This window comes from Dermochelys coriacea, chromosome 15 (genome assembly GCF_009764565.3).
Source record: "Dermochelys coriacea isolate rDerCor1 chromosome 15, rDerCor1.pri.v4, whole genome shotgun sequence".
Lineage (NCBI taxonomy): Eukaryota > Metazoa > Chordata > Testudines > Dermochelyidae > Dermochelys > Dermochelys coriacea.
This window is the reverse complement of record NC_050082.1, coordinates 10045682-10064523: the sequence shown is the minus strand read 5'-3', so window position 1 is coordinate 10064523 and position 18842 is coordinate 10045682. Positions and strand designations below refer to the sequence as shown.

The 18842-nt window shown below is 39.6% G+C and overlaps 1 protein-coding gene across 2 annotated transcripts in view; it reads left to right on the top strand.

The window, feature by feature from the left end:
- The window catches only part of GCN1 (GCN1 activator of EIF2AK4), a 64835-nt gene extending 48580 nt beyond the window's left edge, over nucleotides 1-16255 (top strand). The window contains exons 45-58 of one of the 2 annotated variants that reach the window (XM_038373111.2): nucleotides 138-302; nucleotides 905-1066; nucleotides 1397-1489; nucleotides 1741-1884; nucleotides 2948-3217; nucleotides 3741-3854; nucleotides 4352-4582; nucleotides 4976-5169; nucleotides 5710-5824; nucleotides 7123-7219; nucleotides 8319-8467; nucleotides 9317-9424; nucleotides 11645-11863; nucleotides 15557-16255. In XM_038373111.2, coding sequence (XP_038229039.1) covers nucleotides 138-302; nucleotides 905-1066; nucleotides 1397-1489; nucleotides 1741-1884; nucleotides 2948-3217; nucleotides 3741-3854; nucleotides 4352-4582; nucleotides 4976-5169; nucleotides 5710-5824; nucleotides 7123-7219; nucleotides 8319-8467; nucleotides 9317-9424; nucleotides 11645-11863; nucleotides 15557-15682 — 2187 coding nt within the window. In that variant the 3' untranslated portion in view covers nucleotides 15683-16255. The remainder of the gene's footprint in view (nucleotides 1-137; nucleotides 303-904; nucleotides 1067-1396; nucleotides 1490-1740; nucleotides 1885-2947; nucleotides 3218-3740; nucleotides 3855-4351; nucleotides 4583-4975; nucleotides 5170-5709; nucleotides 5825-7122; nucleotides 7220-8318; nucleotides 8468-9316; nucleotides 9425-11644; nucleotides 11864-15556) is intronic. The other variant, XM_043497982.1, reaches the window with a different exon arrangement.
- The last annotated feature ends 2587 nt before the right edge of the window (nucleotides 16256-18842 follow it).

Genomic DNA, 18842 nt, shown 5'->3' with positions numbered 1-18842 from the left:
AGGTACGTAATGCTAACTGCCTTAGATCTCTTACTAGTTAGAATGGAATGTTCCAGTTCAGTTGGGGTTGACACGTTCTAACTAGTTGCTTGTGATAATTGTTCAGAGTAACCCTGTTGTATGATTGTTGGGGACAGGTTGCAGCACGGACGCTGGGGGATCTTGTTCGAAAGTTGGGAGAGAAGATCCTTCCAGAAATCATCCCTATCCTGGAAGAGGGTTTGAGGTCAGAGAAGAGCGATGAGAGGCAAGGTGTCTGCATTGGTTTGAGTGAGATCATGAAGTCCACCAGCAGGGATGCAGTAAGTTAAATTCCAGAGGGGAAATTTCAAACTTCTTAGCCCATGTGCTGTTATAAAATACGTTCTTTGCAGTTAAGGGGTGAAGATGCAGCAAACTTCCTTTATGAACTGCCATAAAAGGAACTGAATTTCAGGACTTGCAACTAGTTGGAACTACCGTCCAGATGAAAGAGAGCGCGCGCGCGTGTGTGTGTGTGTGTGTGTGTGTGTGTGTGTGTGTGTGTATATATGTATATATATATATATATATATATATATATATATATATATATATATATATATATATATATATATATAGTGTGTGTGTGTGTATGTATGTATTATATAATTTGTCTGCAATTGGCAGTCTTAAAACATTGCAATCTGTCTTCAGATTGAGACATAAGAGTTGAAAACTTACTTTAAATTAATCTAACTCATTGTGGATGCTACAGATTTTCACACAAATTAATCCGTCTAAATTTTCCATGAATTAATTTCAAGTAAAGAGCAATTTATTTTCTATTGTGTAAGTCCTGAGTTCCCAGCTGCTGTGTTCAGGTGTCACTATGTACCAGCTGCCAGGGACAGATGTTCTGTAATTGTATCTATATATCTCATAGGTGCTGTTCTTCTCAGAGTCCCTAGTTCCTACAGTGAGAAAAGCTCTGTGCGATCCTCTGGAAGAAGTCAGAGAGGCTGCAGCCAAAACATTTGAACAGCTGCACTCAACAATTGGATACCAGGCTCTTGAAGACATCCTGCCATTTTTGTTGAAGCAGCTGGTAAGTGTTTCAGATATGACCAAACACATTTTTAAAAAACCTCACTGTAGGACAAGTTTTGAGATTCTCGATACAGGCTGAAAGAAGAGTTGGTCTGTAATGCTAGATCTTTAGGGGAGGGTCACAAGTCTAATTATTTCATTTCTTCCCTGGATTCATCTCTTCTGCAAGAGGAGAAGGGAATGGTCTTGTAGCTAAAGTGTAGAACAAAGAGTTGGAACATCTGGGTAATGATTATCCCAAAAATTGTCATTTGAAACAAGGTCTAGTTTGCTGTGGCAGAGATAATCTTGCATGCGAGCTGGCTAATTCCCTGTACTCTTTCTGTAGGATACTGAAGAGACATCCGACTTTGCTCTGGACGGTCTTAAGCAAGTTATGGCTGTTAAGAGCCGTGTGGTGCTGCCTTACCTGGTGCCAAAGGTATGATTTGGAATAAATCTAAACTTCGTAGGTGTTTTTATTTTTTCTTGCTTCAAACGTTCTCTGCACTGATGTTCAAAGACTGGGAGCAAAATTTCAAACTCTGCACAAGTTACTTGCAGAAGCAGTTGTTGTAATTTGGATTATGATGTACCCATGGTTAAGAATTGTTCATGCCTGTGCATTATGTGAGGTGTCTTCTGAAAAACCTTACTGGAGTAAAATACTGTTGCTTCTCCTGTTTCCTTTAGCTAATTTCTCCTCCTGTAAACACCAGAGTGTTAGCATTCCTCTCATCTGTGGCAGGCGAGGCCCTGACACGGCATCTGGGTGTAATCCTACCTGCTATGATGTCTGCGCTGAAAGAGAAGTTGGGCAGTGCTGATGAGCAACTGGTAAGTGGCACAGTTCATTTTTTGGTAAGTCAGGAAGACTAGTATTTTAAGTTCAGTTATAAAAAATGTTTCAGGGTTTTTAGATAGATTGATGGTATGTTTTAATTCAATGCATTAGCCCCTTGATTCAATTATCTTTTTGCTGGTGGTATATCAGGAGTTGGGAAAGTTAGACTACCTGAATCTAAATGGGTTTGGCCAACAGTGTGTCCAATTAACGGGATCTGTTTGTAGCATTAGAAAACTGGGGCATTAGATGAGAGACTAAAAATATATGTATTTTCTTACAGTTCTTACTCTGAGTGTGGTTCTATTTCTATACTGCTTCTTGTGATTTCAAAAATATATAATATGCAAAGTCCAGAGTGTTTCTGTCCCCAAGAATTGATTGTTTTTGTCTGTCTGTTTAGCCTGGTGTAACTAAAAATTAAAGTGATGGGTTCATTGTCTATTCTTAGATGTCTATTAGCTGATTTTTCAGTCTCCTAGCACAAAGATTCCCATGGAGCTATCTAAAGTTGTCCATAGCTGACATTCCCTTCAGTATGGTGACATGGACCATGGAACTGCTTGGATCAAGATGAAGTATTGCGTGCTGCGGCCTGTGATCTCTAAACCTCTGCACTGAAGATTGTTGCAAAATGCAACCACGCTCATTTTATGTAAATTTAGTGCAGCCCTTGGCTCTTGGGAAGCTACCTATGCAGCTTCTCATTTGGGCAAAGGGGCAATTCTTAGGTTTAGAGAGAATCTACTATGTACTCTCCTCTCCATCCTTCAAAAATTGTGTTCCATCCTTAGTTTATGCCCTGGATTTATCATTAAATAAGGACAATCTACTGTTAAAATTAGTTACTAACAAATAAGAAATTGATTTGGGCTCTAGATGGACTACAAGAACAGAAGACCTGTAGGTTGTGTGACTGATTTCCATGAACAGCAATTAACAATTGTACAATTTATCCTGGAGGATAGTGGTCTGTAGGGCAACAGTATTAAACCTTGAGATGTGTGGCTTTTATTCTGGGTGAAAGCTAACATAAAGTTAATTCTGACTTTTTAGGAAATGGCTAACTGCCAGGCTGTAGTCCTGTCTGTGGAAGATGACGTTGGGCAGAGAATTATCATTGAAGATCTATTAGAAGCCACTCGCAGCCCTGAGGTGGGAATGAGGCAGGCAGCAGCTGTCATTCTAAACATTTACTGCTCCAAATCAAAAGCCGACTGCACTGCCCATCTCAGGAATTTGGTCTCAGGCTTGATCAGACTTTTTAATGATGCCAATCTTGTGGTTCTGAATGAAAGCTGGGATGCTCTCAATTCCATCACCAAGGTGAGATATGGGGCAGGGTTGTTGCAGCAATACAGGCTGGGAGGGAATGGACTTTGTCAAATACTCCGACAAGAAAACACTGTATTTTCACTGATTTCAGAATAGCAGCCGTGTTAGTCTGTATCCGCAAAAAGAAAAGGAGGACTTGTGGCACCTTAGAGACTAACAAATTTATTTGAGCATAAGCTTTCGTGAGCGACAGCTCACTTCATCGGATGCATTCAGTGGATGCATCCGATGAATTGAGCTGTAGCTCACGAAAGCTTATGCTCAAATAAATTTGTTAGTCTCTAAGGTGCCCCAAGTCCTCCTTTTCTATTTTCACTGGAAATGAGGTCTTTGCAAAGATTGTAGTATTTTAAAGACTGCACTAGACTAGTAGTAGTATATGTGAAAGGCCAGACATTCAGAGAGCGTGGGCATAGATAGCAGTGGCTTGTCTCTTGGAAAACATGAGAGAAATTCAAAAAATTGTGGTGATTAATGCTGTTGCACATCTTTGCCCTTTCTGTCACTCCTACAGAAATTAGATGCTGGGAACCAGCTTGCCCTCATAGAGGATCTGCATAGGGATATTCGTATGGTAGGAAATGAGGCCAAAGGAGAACACATGCCAGGATTTTGTATTCCGAAGAAGGTAAACAATAAGTGTGTAGTGTGGGGCTGTGATTTACCACAATAATAGTGTTGTTTCTTTCCAGTAACCTAGTTAATGTGATTTTTGTAGCTATCAGAATATTGTAACACTGGGGCATTCCAAACTTTTAGGTGTAGAGACTTTCTATAGATTACTGCTGTTACTTGATACCCCAGTTTGGGTTTCTGTTGTAAGTAACTATTTTACAACTCTATAATGCAAATGAGTCATATTAGTTGTCTTTTTGGTGGAAGTGTGAAACTGGACTTCTCTGCCAAATCTTTCAGGATTAAAATTTACTAAGCAGCGAGCAGTTTAGTGAGGTATAACTGCATGAAATCAAACTGAGCAAAAGTACTTCTAATGGAAATAAAGATCAATAGGAAATCGATAAGATATTTCCAAGCTTGCACTTCCAGTGGGAAGTGGGGGGGAAAGTAGGTTAGGTGTTGTCTGCATTGTTGGTTCTAGTTTTTCTTGTTTGATTCCTGTTACAGGGAGTGACTTCTATTCTTCCGGTGCTGCGGGAGGGAGTTCTAACTGGTAACCCAGAGCAGAAAGAGGAAGCTGCAAAGGCCTTAGGACTAGTTATTAAACTGACCTCTGCTGAAGCCCTGAAACCCTCTGTCGTGAGCATTACTGGACCACTTATTCGGATCTTGGGAGATCGGTTCAGTTGGAATGTCAAGGTGGCTTTGCTTGAAACATTAAGCCTTCTGTTGGCCAAGGTAAGATTCCAAACCACTGGTAAACTTCTTTGTTTTTCCTTTTTGTCAAGTCTGAACTCTCCAGATCTGTTAACCTTCTCTATGTAACCAAGTTGCACTGGGCTTTTGTGTACCATGTTTAGTTACAAATAATACTCATGTCATTGGTGTGAAAGCCTTCAGTGCTTCATTCTCTGCTTTCTGACAACTGAATTCAGTCCTAGCATGACTTTCCCATTTTTTTTAGCTGTGTGTTAGGGAGATTCTTTATCTGGATGGGCAAGTGCTGATTTTATCATTATTTCTAAGTGCTGTTAGAAGAGACCACACTTTTTTTGATCTTTCTTGTCTAGTTTTTGTTTCACATTTGAGTGCACGTGATTCCCTCCCACACCTAAATCTCTGCCTATGCAGGTTGGGATTGCCCTGAAACCATTCCTACCTCAGCTACAGACTACCTTCACCAAAGCGCTACAAGATTCAAACCGTGCTGTACGCCTTAAGGCTGCTGATGCACTCGGTAAATTGATTGCCATCCATATTAAAGTGGATCCTCTTTTTACTGAGCTGTTGAATGGGATCCGTTCCAGTGGGGATTCTAGCATCAGGTAAGCTGTGGAAAATGGGCAGGGCATGAATTACTTGGCAGTAGTGGGAAGAAAGGCAAGTTTAACTTTTTAAAAACACTCAATTAACATCAGAGATTAGTTATCTGTAGAGCAGAAGCCAAGGTTATATAAATACTATGAAAGACTCCAATAGTTTGTTCCTATTTAGCATTTGTTTCAGTTCATATGGACTTGGTATTTTTTCCTAGTTCCAAGAATAAGTCCACCTATCAGTAAAATGTTCAGCTCCCTAAGAAATGAGCCTTGTACTGGAGAAGATTTTCTCTTTGTGAATGGTCAAAGACCCTTCCCAGCAGTAAGAATGACAATCAGATGTGAACCAATGCAGGCATTGTTTGGTGCTGATGGTTTCCTGCCCTTAGAGAAGATCCATCCCCTTCAAATTTAGGTGCACCCACCTTTTGTGCTATTCATTGTGTATGTGAATCTGTTGTTGGCAGCCAGCCCCTTGTTCTTTGTTGACATTCTGTTCAGGGAAAACTGCAGTCTTGAATTGTAACTTGTGGTTGTTCACTGCAGAGACACCATGCTGCAAGCTCTGCGATTTGTAACACAAGGAGCTGGTGCTAAAGTGGACGCAACAATTAGGAAGACCATCACCACAGTGCTTCTTGGAATCCTGGGACATGATGAGGTATTGCTGCAAAAGGCCCATGGGGGATATCTCATGCACTCTGTATGTTCGTTTTTTAATTTAAACTCTGAGCTCTCTAACAGAATTGTTTCCTAAAATAACTTCCTGGAGGAGTTACTAATAATACACTGGAAAGAGAGCTTCTATAAAAGCAGGCTGAAGCTCTGCATTGCTCACTAAACTGAATTTAATCAGTAAAACTGAAATCGCTTCAACACGTTACAGTATGTTGATTGAGAAGCAAATTTTATCCAAGAATAAGATACTTTCCTGGTCAATCTATTGTAACTCTTAAATTTTGTGAAATGAGTGTTTCCTTGGCTGCTTTGTGTGTTTGACCTTCTGTTCCTCACGACCATATTTGTTGAGGCAGCTAAAAACTATTCACTTACCATCAGCCGAAGGTAGGAAATATCCCAGCTGCACTGTAAAAGCATATGTGAAGTCTTAACATCTCTATCAGTATAGATAACCTCAATATGGTTATGCAGTTCCCTTTTTTCGGAGGGGTTACATTCTCACTGACAAAGAAATTATCCAGTTTTAGAGAGGCAGGTGCTGCATATGGCAGATTGCAACACTTACTCTAGAACCAACATAGTATTGCACCACAGAATCAAAATTCACATTCTGTAGTGACTGCCCCCTTATTCTAAATCTGTAAAACACAGATTGCTGGCATGTTAGAGATGGAAAAATTCTCATTGCAATGTAAATATCATAGAATAACAGGGTTGAAAGGGACCTCAGGAAATCATCTAGTTCAACCCCCTCCTCAAAGCAGGACCAATCCAATCAATGTGTGGAGAATTGCAATGGCAAACTCATCATTTTGGCAAGCTAAAGTAACAACGGGTGCTAAAAGTTTTGAAGCAGGCCATCTTCACTGCAAAAGGGTATTTTGCACGTGGACAGCAGGCACCACTGCTGTGTTTCCCAGCCTGTAAATCAAGAATTTGAGCTTTCCTTGTCCACAAAAGGCTCTCTTAAATCACAAAGGTGAAAGCAAATGTGTTTTCCATGTGTATAACTCAATGCTTACATCAAGTCAGTGGTGCTATACTTTGCACTGAGCTGACTATTTTGACTGTGGGCTTGATTTTAAATTCTACTGCAGTGTACAAGAAAACTTGGAGTTGACTGAAATCAACAAATGGTGGGGAGCTGGTTGTGAAATCTTCATTTTCCTTTGTTTTTGTTTCAGAGCTGCTTTTGTCACTTAGACAATTTCCATTGAGAAGGCCATGTGTATCAAACTCTTCTAATCTTTGCCTTTCTCCCCCTCCTTTCCTTTTTAGGATGCTACCCGCATGGCGTCAGCTGGCTGTCTAGCAGAGCTGTGTGCATTTCTGTCAGAAGAGGAGCTCAGCACTGTTCTGCAGCAACACTTATTGGGTATGTCTAGCAGATAGTTATAAATATGTTCTGAAATAAACAGGACGTTTTATTTAATTATGAAATCTTAAACGGTGGAGAAGGCCCTGAGTACTATAGAATAGCACTTTCAGTCACTGGTCCCACAGGCTTTTGTGACTTGTGTTCTCGATTCTTAATGTTGAGCCTCTATTCTAGCGCCTCTATTGCACATTCCTCTGCTAGTCTCCCATTCGTTAGTGTGCACTCTCATCCTCATTGGAGCCTTGGATTACTCCTGTAATTTGAGGCAGTCAGTGCTCCATTACCCAAAGGGCATGCAGAGTTGAATTGGGGATACGTAGAACATGCAGAGTTGAATGGAGAAGCTATAGACACTAACACGTACAGCTGAGGTCTTAGTGTAGCAGACGGATGCAGCAGACCAAAAAGGTTAGAAACCTGTGTAGTGTAAAAATAATTTTTTATAGCAAGTTTTGAAACAGCTGCCACAGCTGTGTCGTTTGGCTGTACTATTGAAAGATCGTGGAATATTAATGCCCTAAGACTTCTAACTGCTCTTGGAGAATTAACTCTGTTGTCCTGGTTTCTGGCAAAAACATTAATTCTCCAGGAATGGTTAGTGGTTTAGGGGCATTACTATAGCATTCCACTCTGTGGGGTTAAAATGGGAACCTAGTGTTTGGTTGCTATAAATCTATGAATTGCTGGCAAATATGTTTATTTCATTGAGGAGATGTAGCTTCATTAATGATGACAAGATCCTTTACACTTTTAAATTGTTACATGTCAGAGAATAATACCTAATTGAGATCATCAGAGGCAATGGGATGAGCATGGGCTGTGAACCAGGAACTGCTAAATTGAATCCACAGCTATGCCACAGACTCATTTTGTAGCCTTAAAATAAGTCGCTTCTTTGTTCCAGTTTCCATAGCTGCAAAATGGGTCTCTCATGATAGAGTTGTTGGGTTTAATGTTAATGTTTGCATAGAGCTCTCTAAGCAAGGTGGTATTGAAGTGTTTGTTTAATTTTATGAAAACAGACAGAGATGACAAAACTCATTTATATCTGGTATACTGGGTAGCAAGGCTCAATATTGTTCTCTCCCTCTTGCAGCGGATGTCTCTGGGATTGATTGGATGGTGAGGCATGGACAGAGCCTTGCATTGTCTGTGGCTATAAAGGTAGCTCCCAGCAGACTATGTGCCCCCAAATATTATAACAGCGTTCAGGAGAGGATCCTGAGCAACGCCACCGCAGACAGGGTAAGCACTATCTGAAGGCCATCCAGAGCATTTCCCAAGAGCTCTGTCTGTTGCACTGTAAACAGTTTAAAGCTTTGCAGACTCTCAGTGCTACCCAGTAAAACTGGGACAGCCCTCAACCACACTCTGAAGAATGTACCGTGAACAAAGAGAGAGTTCTGCAGTTGAGCTCCTTGATTATTCTGATTCTCATCTGATTTCCACTGTTCCTGAAAGTGGTTGGTGTGTAAGTTGTTGAAAGTGCTCTTGATTGTCTACATTTTAAATTTCACACTACTGGAGTTCGTTTAATGTGCTGAACCCAGAGCATGTTTGAAAAGCACTTCAAATACAGGCTCATTCCGCTTTCCTCCGAACTTACTTTAGTGAAAGTTGTTTACATTGCTGAAGCAGTTTTCAGAATGAACACACAACTATCTGACCTCCTATGATAAGTGCTCAAGTTAGGGTTACTAGGGAATGAGGGGCTCTTTCATCTTATGAAGAAGGCCTGTATGTAGGCTGACCATCATGGTGTGACTGACTAATACTTAGGAAAGATAAAGGAATAGTTGTGTATGTTTGGCTTTGAGAGGCAGTGTAATCCTTAGAGATGGAACTCCGGATATATGATTTCTATTCTTTGCTTTTCTACTGACCTGCTATGTGACCTTGGGCAAGTCATTTGACCTCTCTCTGCCTCTGTTTCCCCTCCTTTCGTTTATCTGTCTTGTCTGTTAGACTGTAAGCTCGTCAAGGCAGGGACTCGCTCTTACTCTGTGCATGTACAGTACCTAGCACGCTGAGGTCTCTACACACTACTGTAATAATTATAATAACAAAAGTGCCCTGTTTCTCTTTGTGCTGCAGATCCCCATTGCAGTTAGTGGTATCAGAGGAATGGGCTTTATTATGAAATACCACATAGAAACAGAAGGAGGAAATCTGCCTCCCAAACTTGCCAACCTCTTTATTAAGGTGAGCCCAAGAATGTGTCATTTAAGTTTTGTGCTACCTGAACTATTCTGCAATGACCATAACCAATGGAATGTGGCCTGTATTGGGGTCAGCTGCAGAGGGTCATTGGCCGGTTGATGGTTTGGTCAATTAAACTCTCAGTACTAGTTGTAATATAAAGTAAAAGCAGTAAACTTGGACAGCTTTTATTTTGAATCTGTAAACCCTGGGGTGCTTGATCATCTAGATTTGTCTGCAACAAAGTACAAACAAAATGGTTTTTGATATTTTTTTAGTTTTTAGAAGCCTGTGTATATTCAGATACTGTTAACACTACAAAAAAAAAGAGGCTTTACATGCAAACCTTCGTCTACCTGGTTATACTTTTACTAGTGCAGATAGATAGCAGGTACATAATATACATGTTGCAATAATGGTGACTTATAAGGAATAAGTAAAAGAAAAATTGAGCATTTGTAATTTTTTGCTGCTGCTTGATGTATGAGGAAGACTTGAAAATGCCTTTTGCCCCCCTTTTAATATTTCTGCCCCCTTTTTTTTAAATATCCAGAAAATATCCAGAATGTCAACTCTCCTTCCCTGGTTTTGGTGCAGCACTTCCTACGTTTTGCAGCTCTCACCTCTTTTCTTATTAAAGAGGCTGGGATGCTAACAAAGACGTCTTTTTCTCCACAATGTTTGTCACTGAAGTTAAATAGATACTAACAAAAAAACTCAAGCAAACCAGACTTTTTAAAAGTCTAAAAATCCCTTTCTCTCTGTTGCTCTGGTTTCAGTTTCTTAATGTGTCACCTTTTTACCAGGGTAGACAGGAGCTGAATTTCTAATGTGAAAACCAAGCAGAAGCCCTCTTGCCCCTTTTTCATTGGGGGGGAAAAAAAAACCTCTCAGGACTTTTTTATACAACATAAAGAAGCAAAAAATGAAAAAAAGACACAAGCCCAATTGTTTTCTTTGCCAGTCACCTTTAATTGGCAATAAAGGCATTTATTTTTGTTTTCAGGGTTTGTTTTTTTTTCTTTTTAATTTAAAAGCTCTGAAGCACATGATTAAGGCCCTATCAAATTCACGGTCTATTTCGGTCAATTTCATGGTCATAGGATTTAAAAAATCGTAAGTTTCATGATTTCAGCTGTTTAAATCTGAAATTTCATGGTTTTGTAATTGTATGGGTCCTGACCCAAGAAAGAGTTGTCAGGAGGTCACAAGGTTATTGTAGTAGTGTCGCGGTACTGCTACCCTTACTTTTTCACAGCTGCTGGTGGGGCACCGCCTTCAGAGCTGGACGCCTGGTCAACAGCCGCCGCTCTCCAGCCACCCAGCTCTGACGGCTGGCAGAAGTAAGGGTGGCAATACCACAACCCGCCTAAAACAACCTTGTGGCCCCCCCTGCAACTCTCTTTTGGGTCATGATCCCCAATTGAGAAACGCTGGTCTCCCCTGTGAAATATGTGTAATATAGGGTAAAAACACACAAAAGACCAGATTTCACAGTCCATGACGTGTTTTTCATGGCCGTGAATTTGGTAGGGCCCTACACATGGTATAGACCACAGTGGCTTCAAAGCAGCTCCTGTTATGTGAAAGCATATCAGAAAGTACATCCAACATTTGTAGCCCTTACATTTAATTTGTACGACACATTACCGTGTACTGTGGTATAAATATGCTGTTAATACACATGAATATTGTGATAAAAGCAGTGTGGTGCACAGTAAATCATAAATTGGTTAAGGTTAAAAAGAACAGAAAGGACAAGTTCATATTAAAAATTAAAGGTTGTAAAACTCATTTAAAAAAGGCAAAGGTGTCCCATAGCCACTGCTCTGACATGTCAGGTTTCAGACTGTCCCAGGCTTTTATTGGAAAATGAAAACAACCAAAAAGAGGACATTTAATGGAAACACTCAAATTCTCAACTGTTGCTGTGCTAGTGGTCATTGCTGTTTTCGGAAGTAGCTGCAGGGAAACCACATGACCTGCAGACAACCACAAGCTGCAGAACTTTTATTTTAAAAAGGTGTATTGTTGTCAAGTTACAATCCTGACTTCTTCTCATTTAACAGTTTGCTTAAACTTGTTGGTAGATAATGAAAAACAGAAATGTACTGTGGGGAGAATGAGGAGCATCTGCAGTTCTATCAGTGCTTGTAGTCTTTAGTTTAGTTTCCCTATCAAAAAGGTAAATTGAAATTAAGGATGTCTTTGTGTCTCACTCAGTGTCTCCAGAATCCGTCCAGTGACATCAAGTTAATTGCAGAAAAGATGATCTGGTGGGCGAATAAAAATCACCTCCCCTCTATGGATCCTCAAACAATTAAACCAATTCTCAAAGCACTTCTGGACAATACAAAAGACAAAAACACCAGTGTGAGGGCCTACAGTGACCAAGCCATAGTTAACCTCCTGAAGATGAGAGAGGGCGAAGAAGTGCTTCAGGTATGAACAAGAAACACTTTGCTACCTAATGGAAGGCCATATCATGTTGTCTTGCATACGAGTAACCTTAAATATTGTTGTGGGTGGAGCCTTTTATCTTTGAATATATAAATGAATCTCTTGCGGTATAAAATATTACAAATGATGGATGTGGGGCGGGTGGAATGGGGAATGTTTCTTGGGTTAGCATCTAATTCTTCATCCTAGATCAATATTCTCATACAAACTTCCATATTTCTCCACTTGGCTATCTTGGGCATACATGGTTACAATGTGGTAATGTATATTACTAAAATGCATCAAGCTAACTCCCCCTCTGTACCCAACAATTAATAGTCACATCTTCAGAATGCTATTAGGCTTTGCCATGCTGTTGATTATAATAAGGGTCATCTGTATATGAACATATTTCTGTAGTAGCTGCGCTATGGGCTGTTGTAGGATGGATGAAATACTCCTTTGCGTGTCAATGTCCAGAATTCTTTTCCAGCTCAAAGGTATTTTTATTTAGTGCTTATGTCTGAATTTGTGTAACCAGCTGAAATGCTTTGATGTGCTTGTAAGTGTGTAAGAATTTTCCCTTGTGTGTTTCTTGTTAGAAATTCATAGACTTTAAGGCCAGAAGGGATCATCAGAATCATTTAGTCTAGTGGTCCCCAAACATTTGAGGGTCACACCCCCACACATACCCCGCCGGGAGCTGGGCCAAGGCTGTGGGTGGGGGTTGAGAGGGATGCAGACAGGGGTAAGGAGACTGAGGCTGGGGCCGCAGCTGGGGGTGGGTCTGGTGCCGGAGCAGACCGTGGCCAAGGCTGGGGGATGGCGTGGGGCCAGGAGTGGAACCATGGCTCGGGGTGGGACATGAGCAGAGCTGAGGGGGGGAGCGCCAGAGTGCTCCTTCCCGACCCCCACCCGACAGTCCTCCATGCCCTGCTAAGGGAGGTATGCCCCACACTTTGAGGACCTCTGTTGTAGTCTGAACTGCACATCACAGGCCACAGAAACGCCCCCACCCACTCCTGTAGTAGACCCCCATAACCTCTGGCTGAGTTACTGAAGTCCTCAAATCACGATTTAAAGATTTCAAGTTACAGAGAATCCACCATTTACTCTAATTCAAACCAGCAAGTGACCTGTGTCCGATGCTGCAGAGCAAGACGAAAAACACCTAGTCTCTGCCAGTATAACCTGGGAGAAAATTCCTTCCTAACCCCAAATATGATGGTCAGAGCATATGGGCGAGACTCACCAGCAGACACCAGAGAGAGAATTCTCTGTAGTAACTCAGTCCTCCCCATCTGGTGTCCCATTTCTGGCAGTTGAGGATATTTGCTACTAGCAGTCACGGATGGGCCATGTACCATTGTAGGCAGTTCCATCATACCATCCCCTCCCTAAACTTATCAAGCTCAGTCTTGAAACAAGTTCGGTTTGTTTTTGGGTTTTTTTGCCCCCTCTTCTCGCCTTGGAAGGCTGTTCCATAACTTCACTCCTCTGATGGTTAGAAACATGGTCTAATTTCTAGCCTAAATTTGTTGGTGGCCAGTTTTGTATCTATTTGTTCTTGCATCAACATTGGCACATAACTTAAATAACTCCTCTACCTCCCTGGTGTTTATCCCTCTGCTTTAGATATAGAGCGCCTCCCCTCGGCCTTTGTTTGTTTAAGCTAAACAAGTCCAGCTCCTTAAGTCTCCTCTTGTTAGCTAGGGTCTCCTTTCCTCTGATCATACTAGTAGCCCTTCTCTGCACTTGTTCCAGTTTGAATTCATCCTTCTTAAACACGGGAGACCAGAATTGCACACAGTATTCCAGATGAGATCTCATCACCACCCTTGTCCAATGATAATACTTCCCAGAAATACCATGTCTGATGCGAAGACTGCATTGGCCTTTTTCACGGCTGCATCACATTGGCAGCCCATAGTCATCCATTGAGCAACCAATACACCCAGGTCATAAGAATGGCCATACTGGTCAGACCAAAGGTCCATCGAGCCCACTATCCTGTCTCCCGACAGTGGCCAATGCCAGGTGCCCCAGAGGGAGTGAACCTAACAGTAATGATCAAGTGATCTCTCTCCTGCCATCCATCTCCACCCTCCTTTTCCTCCTCCTGTCACTTCCAATGCATCTCAGTTTATAGCAAAAATTCTTGTTGTTGGCCCCTAAATGCATGACTTTGCACTATTAAATTTAATCCCATTTCTATTACTCCAGCTTTCAAAGTCATCCAAATCTTCTTGTATAATATTCCAGTCGTCCTCTATTGACAATACCTCCAAACTTTTTAAGCTACAGCTCACTTCATCGGATGCATCCGATGAAGTGAGCTGTAGCTCACGAAAGCTTATGCTCTAATAAATTTGTTAGTCTCTAAGGTGCCACAAGTACTCCTTTTCTTTTTGCGAATACAGACTAACACGGCTGCTACTCTGAAATCCAAACTTTTTGTCATCTGCAAATTTATTAGTACATTCCACTTTTTGTGCCAAGGTCATTAATGAAAATGTGAAATAAGATTGGTCCCAAGACTGATCCCTAAGAATCTTTACTAGTAACCTCACTCCAGTCTGACAAGTCACCTTTCAGCATGACCCGCTGTAGTCTTCTCTTTAACCAGTTCCTTAGCTACTTTTTAATCTCCATCTTCTCCAATTTAACTAATAATTTCTCATGTGGAACTGTATCAAATGCCAGGTTTCAGAGTGGCAGCCGTGTTAGTCTTTATTCGCAAAAAGAAAAGGAGTACTTGTGGCACCTTAGAGACTAACAAATTTATTTGAGCAAAAGCTTTCGTGAGCTACAGCTCACGATGAAGTGAGCTGTAGCTCATGAAAGCTTATGCTCAAATAAACTTGTTAATCTCTAAGGTGCCACAAGTACTCCCTTTCTTTTTGTATCAAATGCCTTACTGAAATCCAGATAGATTAGATCTACTGTATTTCCTTTGTCTAGAAAATTGGTTGTTTTATCAAAAAAAGAGATCAGGGTAGTCTAGCACAATCTACCTTTGATAAAACCATGTTGTATTTTATCCCAATTTCCATTTACCTGTATGTCCCTAACTAATTTCTCTTTCAAAATTTGTTTTAAGACCTTGCATACAATTGAGGTCAAATGAATGGGCCTGTAGTTTCCCAGAGCATTTTTGTTCGTTCTTAAATTATACAATATACAATTGCAGAGGACTTTGTGTCCAGTGGTATTCTCATCTATTCATATTAGACTTAACCAGAAGAATTTGTGGCAATGTTGAGTATTTCCAAACAGGTTTTATTTAGTGTGTAACCCTGAATCTTGCTCTTCATACCAAGGATATTGTTCAACTCTAGTCCTAAAGGTAAAAAAAAAAATTTAAAATGCACACCTATTTAATTATAAAAAGGTAGAACCTTGAATGCAAAAAGCTAGACAGATCAGTTATGTATGAAAAGCAAGATTTTTATGTTTGACTCCTAACTGAATTTTATTCATTAGATTTGTTGGGAGAAGAATTACAGGAGTTTTCTTCAATACAGCTGTAAATCTGGGTATAAATTTAGCCGGTGTTTCTTTTATGTTCTGACACATACCCTGTAAGATACTGACTTTTTTTTATGCTTTTTTGGGCATGGAAGAAAATAGATAAGGGCTAATATAGTATTAGGAGTGAATGCTTTTATTGGTATTATCTTCTTCCTCTTTCCACAGTCTATCTCCAAGATCCTAGATGCTGCCAGTCTGGAGCTGCTGAATGAGAGCTGCAGGAGATCTCTGAAGAAGCTTGCCAGTCAGGCCGATTCTGTTGAACAGATCGATGACACTATATTGACGTGATATTTAAGATCCCGAAGAAAAAGAAAACACTGAACCAACGGCTGCATCAGCATTTCAACTCAAAAACCAATGTTAAATGTTTTCATTTTTGAAAATATGTTAATTCTGATGGGGGCTTATGAAAAGGGCTTCCAGAGAGTATTTTTTAATATCAAAAAATATACCAGAATAGCCTTAATTAGACCTACATTCACTAAAAATTGAAAATTTGGTCCCCTTTTTGAAACTGAATGCACAAGAGACCATCATACCAATCAGTATCAGTTAATTGTAGCTGATTGTGAGGTGTCTTGAGCATCAAGCCTGTGCGTGAAACCCGTTTCCTTCTCAGAAATGTGTAAAAGCTCTAGTAAAGGAGGTTACACTGGTCTTTTCCACAGATCTTGTGAGAGGAAATAGAAATCTGTGAAAGTTAAAACGTAATGTTTTTGTGTACTAACTTGTGATGGTTCTGAAGACTGAAAATTCCTGTAAAACTACTATTTAAAATAGCCTTAGAAATTTCAAATGCAAAAGGGGGATTAAATGCAGATTGTTTGAAGATGGAACGTTTAATAAAGGCTTTGAATTTAATCCTGATGCTGAAAGCATTTTTCTTTCTACAAAAGTATATTGTCTAAATGTAGAATCATCTTATGCCAGGTATATGGGAAAAGTTTTCCCATGATGTGTACTTTTTGATCCATTTTTTTCAAGAGATATTTGGAGTACTCATTTTTTTAGTGTACATAACATTGCAATGAACAAAAGACCTTTCCAATATTGAAACAAGCTGAGGGGTTTGGAACCAAGGCAAGACTAACACAATTTTAGAAAAACCTGACAAGTATTGATTTCAACTCAGTAACTACGTTCCCTAACTCCCACAATTCTGTTGGTCAGTGGCATCTTGAACATACTGTCTTCAGTTGCCCAACTGTTGAATATAACAAGCCTCCACTTTTGTGACCTCTAATACTTGGTAGTGAATTAAGATTAGTACTAGTCTTAACAAGATTGATTTTTTTTTTTGTCATTTTTCTGGTCATTGAACTCTGATCTCAGAGTTATTCATCTAGCAAGATCCACTTCAGGAATTTATTGTTCACCAATACTGTTGGCCCCATATACAGAGAGACATCAGAAAGCTCTGGTAGCAGGAAGCTGAGGTATTTTTGGAAGATAAAGTGAGATTTTTGTGTTCTCTAAGATTGTTAAACAAACCATATCTATTTTATCAGATAAAAAATGGCGAAGCCTAAGAAATGCAGAGCACTAAGAACTTTTGTTTGAAATATGAAAAGAGACTACTTTGACTCCTCAAAAAGCAATGAAATTTATGTGCTCAAATCAGGATGAACGGATAAGTGTGTTTAGTCCCATACATTGATGTTGTTTACCTGATCGTACAATCTGGAGTAATCCCATGTGATTATTAATGCTGATCTTCTGTAGTTGCCATGATGATGGGAGTAAGTAGGAAAGGGCTTGATGATCTGGACCATACCAATACTGAAAATCAGGAATTAAAAACAGATACTAAAATAGAAAGAAATATCCCCTAGGGTGGCCTTTTTGGAGGGTTGGGTTTTTCTGTTCAAGAGTGTATTGCTTCAAAATCTGACAAAATGATCTTATTCTCCCCTAAAGTGTCCATAATATGATTTGTGATCCTGCAGGATGAGATGAGATGTGTGCTGTATAATTTAATTATTTGACTCTTGTATGGTGACTTTATTCTATATCATGTTTCTACTTTGTTTTGGTAAAAGTTGGTGAATTGTATGTTTCTTGAATGAACAGAAATTAATGAACATGACTAAACATAGTCATAAAAGGGTGAAATTCACCCTAGTGCAGTGAAGGGCCTAAGTGATGAGGTCTTTTGCAGGCTCACTGCATTAGAGTGAATTTCACCTATTATGCATGGAGTTGTATTTTGTTAGTAGATGTTATGCACCGAAACAGACTTTAAAAAGTTAATATTATCCAAAAGGTACAAAACAGCAGACAGCAAAATGTTCAATGGATGTACTGAAAGTGCACCTATGTCATTATAGCAGACAGGCAGAAAAGGGAGGAGAATGCAGCAGATTCCCTTAAGAAGGGTGGCTAGATCATTCAGTAATTTGAGAGCACTGGTCCTACACACAAACTATGCACACTCTCTCTCCATGATTTATATGTTAGTCTCCACTTGCAAAAACAACTAAAAGAAAATTATACTTGCAATTTAAAAATTACTGTTGGCATGTGAGTAAAAGTTAGACATGGTCAATGAAGGATACCTATGATGATTCTCATTATGTTGTAGGTTGTAAATTAAGGGATACAATTTTTATTGGCTGAATTAAATATTAAATTTTAAAGCCACTACATACACATTTTCACCTTGTATAGTGTTAAGTGAAAAAATATGGTGAATGACTACAGTCTCATTTCAGGAAAGACTATGAGTTCATCTGTGTTTTTAAGAAGATTAAGGTAATTTTCAATATTCTATTTAACTATTTAAAATAAAGTTTAAAGCTGCCTTTAGTGATCTTGATTTGTTTCTGACAATGTATAATAAATTTTGATGAATAAACAGATAACGTATAGTGAACCAGAAATAAAAACTCACTAATTTTACCATAACACAGAAATTAAACCTGATCAGTGGGTAAACCTGATGCGAACTGGAGACGAGAGAACTATTTATTTTATGTCAGACATAATATCTTGCAAAAATCAGTCTTCAATGGAAGAGAAGATATTCCTACCACTGATTAAACTGACAGCCTTGAACTGCCAAGTTACTGTCAGTGGCAGCTGAACTATATGCAGATCAAGACAAGCACACAGGAATGTATGGGAGAGATGTTTAAGCTTGCAAGATATTTAATCTTTATTCAATGGAAAAAAAATGGCAATAATGTAAAATCTTCAAATATTTGGATTTCTAAATAATTGAATCTCATTTTATGGAAAAGCTGTTCTGTAAAACTGATACTGTTGTGAAATGTCCATGTTGCAGTAGTAATGGTATTAACAAGCCCCAAGCATTCAAAATCACGAGGCAAGCTCTATGAGATTAAAAATACATTTGGGAGGCTTTATTTGCCTCTTGTTGTTTAAGCATTTGGGGTATATGTTGGTCATGTTTTCAAGCTTTTTCTCCACAACCATGTGGTCTTGAAAT